The sequence below is a fragment of the Poecilia latipinna genome, unplaced genomic scaffold, assembly GCF_001443285.1.
Source record: "Poecilia latipinna isolate Pla-1442-1.1 unplaced genomic scaffold, P_latipinna-1.0 Scaffold270, whole genome shotgun sequence".
NCBI lineage: Eukaryota > Metazoa > Chordata > Actinopteri > Cyprinodontiformes > Poeciliidae > Poecilia > Poecilia latipinna.
In genome coordinates this window covers 438186-442534 of record NW_015112886.1, presented here as the reverse complement: position 1 = coordinate 442534, position 4349 = coordinate 438186, and the positions used below count along the sequence as shown (strand labels likewise).

Genomic DNA, 4349 nt, shown 5'->3' with positions numbered 1-4349 from the left:
ACAATATTTTTTTAATTTTTTTTTATGAAACGAAACCAAGAGTAAATAAGGACCCAGGCAGAAAGATAGGCTGTGAATCCAATGTCATATTTCATTCCAAAAAAGGAATTAAAGAGGAAGAAGAAATAATAATATAATGTGTAATAATATTAAACAAGGGTTAAATCCGATCTCGTTTAAAGTTTGCTTCTGCTCTTCACAGCGTTAACACAGCCCCTGGTTAGATGGGTGTGGCAGCGCACAGCATATCCAGCAGTACGCATGGAGCAGCCGTGTTATTTAAAGTTTAAAAAGATGCTTTAAGCTCCTTCAAATCTAATCAGAGTGAAGGAGGGTCAGTGGTGCCGATTCAGCAGGAGTCAGAGCCGATTAGAGAGTGAGATCGTTGTGGATTAATGACAGGATGCCAGAACCCATCTGTCTCGAATGGAGCGCAGCACACATGCAAAAAGCACACCAGAAGAAGACATGGGAGGCGGGAGGGAGCTGATCATTTCGGAGTGGTTCACCGAAGCCCAAATTTCTAACAGAATTTCAGATCATTTTTAAAGTTGTGATAAACTTTAAGCATTCAGAAGTGGCTCATTAATAAGAATAAAATATGATTTAGGGATACATTTTTTAAAAAATTAATCAATAAATACAGACAATCTCTCTGAATCTTGTCCTCCCACTTAAATACCTGTTTTATGTTTTGAGTTTGAAGCATAACTTGTTCCAGTTCAGCATAGTTTATTTATATTGCGCCAATTAATTACAATAATAATTTGAATCCAGTTTGAATGAGGAAGAAACAAAAAAAAGATAAAATTTAAATACAGTCACATAGAGAGAAAAGTTCAGTTTTACGTCAGAGTTAGACCTAATTTATAGTCAGTTCAAGACGCTGCTTGTGTTTTCCAGATGACACATTATGTTCATGTTGTAAGAGTGACATATATCATAGTCGTCTGATTATTATCTTTTTGCTTGCGTGTAATTGAAAATGGTAGATATAACTTTAAAATCTAAATTATGACATCAAGCATTTTAGAATCTGCTTGTCAAACTTCGATATTAAAAATAAAATTGCATCAAATTGAAAAAAATAGAACATGCACAAAAAAAAAAAAAAAAAAAAAAAAAAAAACTTGACTTTTTTCTTCACTTACAATGGTGTCACACCAAAACTCTGACACTTCACCGATCCTCATGGAAGACAGCAGGGTCTCCCAAATGTCGAGCTTAAACATGTTGCCAATCACTATCTCCATGGGCGTTCCCACCTTCTTGCTGTCGTCCAACACCGTGCGCTCATCGTCACACAGCTGAGTGCGGAAGTGGAACGTCACCTAGAACCACAGGAAGCAGCGGCAAATTCAGGGGAAATGATCATTAGTCAAACTTGCAGGGATCATGAAGGAAAATGCAAAAACCTTAAAAAACAACAACAACAAAAAAAAAAACTGGATCGCTTTAAAATATGAGCAGTCACCGCTCAATGCCTGACATTATGTCACTGACTCGTCTCGGGTGCCGAGTAAAGAAAAAAGGGTCAAAAACTGTTTTTATGCTCAACTTATTGACGCGTTTGTTGCTTTTTTTTTATCTGCTGCACCAACAGTCACCAGCCTTATAAGCCATGGAAATATTTATGTAATTTACATCAGACATAAGGAGTCAGAAAAAGAAAATATTAAGAAAATCGTAAAACAACACACTTATGTAACATAAAAGAAGAAGAAAAAAAAGAAAATTGTGTTACGTTAGCAAGTCTAAAACAAGCTTTTTGTTGTAAAAAAAATAGTCCAACAAACAGGTTTATTGCTATAACTTAAGATTTTCGGTAACACTTTATTTGAAGGGGGTGAATAAGACTGTCATGACACTGTCATAAACATGACATAACACCTGTCATGAACATGAATAAGCCTTCATGAATATTTATGGCTGTTGTCATAAAGCGTCATTCGGTAAATTATGACACTTTTAATACAAAGTTGACATTATTCAAAATGTCTTTGTTATGACAACTTGACATTAACCAAGAAATCATTACTGATATAAATTTGTTATAAAAGTATTACTGATTGCACTTTAAAAATTAGGTATCTTTATGTTATTGAAGGTAAAGTTTAAACAGTAATGATTTATTGGTTAATGTCAAGTTGTCATAAAGACATTTTGAATAATGTCAACTTTGTATTAAAAGTGTCATAATTTACCGAATGACACTTTATGACAACACTCATAAATATTCATGAAGACTTATTGATGTTCATGACAGGTGTTATGTCATGTTTATGACAGTGTCATGTCAGTCTTATTCAACCCCCTTCAAATAAAGTGTTAACAGATTTTCTGTTGTTTTATCAAATGTTAATGTAGAAAAGTAGATTTAATTTTGATTTAGTAACGTTATTCTGTCCTGAATTGCCCTGAATATCATTTCATTTAAAAACTGCTCAGCAAATTGAGATATTACCCCTGATAATGTTAACTTACTAAACATTTTAGAGTTAACTTGTTACATTTGGTTCTCTAAGTATAGTTTTAAGGTTACAATTAGCTTACTTTGGTTTCAGCATGTTTACAATCAGGTGAAGATAAATTTGCTATCCTACCTCCTAACGGATCAAAAATGTGATTTTACATTTCACTTAATGGCCTAAGTCATTTTCTGCCAAAAGTGCTTTTTTTGTTTTGTTTTATTGCCTAAATCATCTTTTGTGAAAAAGAAATTGTGGTCTCTTTTCCTCCCTTCCCCCCCAAGCCCCCAAAAATGATGTAAGCCATTATTTAAAAAGGTAACAATATAATCTCTTTTCACTGTCTGTGATTAAGATTGAATCACAAAAAAAAACAACAACAAAAAAACAAAATACAATACAGTTGCATCAGATTTTTCAGAAAGTGTCAATAAAGTTCTCAAGACAAACACTACCTTTGTTCCAGTAATAAATCTGGGAAGGTCTCCCGTTCCTCCGTGCAAAATAGTCTTCTTAATTCCCTCTGATCCAGTCAGCATTGTATCTCGCATATCTGACATGTTTTTTGTTTTTTTTTAAGCTCCCTGATTTAAGCACGTTAAATTACTGAGCACATATGTTGTATGTATTATTTAAAACCTGCAAATGCACTTCTATGTCTTGGAGGTATTGCCTCTAATGGATTAGTTTAGACAAAGATAATAGGATTAGAAACTTCTCCTCATCAATTGTTCCAACAGGCCTCTGTTTACTTACTGCTTCAGATCAGCTTCTCTGAATGTTAAGGAAAAATCCAGAAAGCCAAACGACACTGAGACACAGTTTGTCCTAATTTCTTCCACTTCACAGTTAGAACTAAAAAAACCCCCCAAACTACTACTAAATAGGATTATTTTACTTTAACAGACATATAAATGCTTTTGATTTCATCTCTGACAAAGCAAATTATTTATTTACTCTTTAAGCAACAACACTTGGCCGTTTTATTCATAGCCATTTGCCCATCTCTGACACCACACTGAGGAAAGTCTGCCCCACTTCTCACCACACTGAGATGTTTCTATTGCTACTTTTCTAACAATTTTTAAAAAACGACTCAAGAAAATGTAAAGAAGTATACACTAAAAAAAAAAAAAACTGTTCAATTAAACTGCTGCGTTAATTTGGTTCCGTTAAACTCATATATTTCTTGTAATCACACAATGAAAAAAAAAAACAACAAAACTCGCAAATTCTGGACATTTGAAAGAATAGTGAAAAGAGAGAGCAGAAATAAGTACGCCATTGCAAAACAACAAATTCAGAAAGAGGAAAGAAATATTTCCAAATATGTGCGTGTATGTTTAAATATATACATGTGTGCATGCGCGTGTGTTTGCGTGTGTGTGCATGTGTTAGGAGTTCAAATCTGTTCCAGTGTACCAGCACGGCAGCATGTGTGTGAGTTCAAGAGAGAAAGCAGGGCAAGACAAATAGGTCTGTGAGAGTCGGACATGGTTTCCATTCCAGAGGAAATTTCCTGGATTTAAGTGGATGTGGTATAACAATGCAGGGAATACTGAAAGATGGCGGAGGAGACAATTACTGCATGGACTCTGTGACCTTTTCTATCAAACATCTGTCTTCCATCTGGTTAATGTATGTGTGTGTGTGTGTGTGTGTGTCTTGTACTGCACAGCTTCAGCAGAGTTTGTTGACAAATTTGCAAACAGTTTTTTATTTATTTATTTTGGAGTTATTAACAAAAATTACTCATTGTTACTAACTTATTCTTTATTATTTGTACCAAAAGATAAACCTATAATAGCACCATATCTGCACCCCAAATTGTGTATCTTTCAATACTGTACGTTCCATCTGTGCAAGAATATGGAAGAATCA

General features: G+C 34.2%; 1 protein-coding gene across 1 annotated transcript in view; it reads right to left on the bottom strand.

The window, feature by feature from the left end:
• aipl1 (aryl hydrocarbon receptor interacting protein-like 1) overlaps positions 1-3152 on the bottom strand; it is a 9340-nt gene extending 6188 nt beyond the window's left edge. Inside the window, exons 1-2 of the mRNA XM_015033487.1 lie at positions 2924-3152; positions 1152-1331 (exon numbers count right to left, since the gene is read on the bottom strand). Coding sequence (XP_014888973.1) covers positions 1152-1331; positions 2924-3028 — 285 coding nt within the window. The 5' untranslated portion in view covers positions 3029-3152. The remainder of the gene's footprint in view (positions 1-1151; positions 1332-2923) is intronic.
• Positions 3153-4349: the final 1197 nt, after the last annotated feature.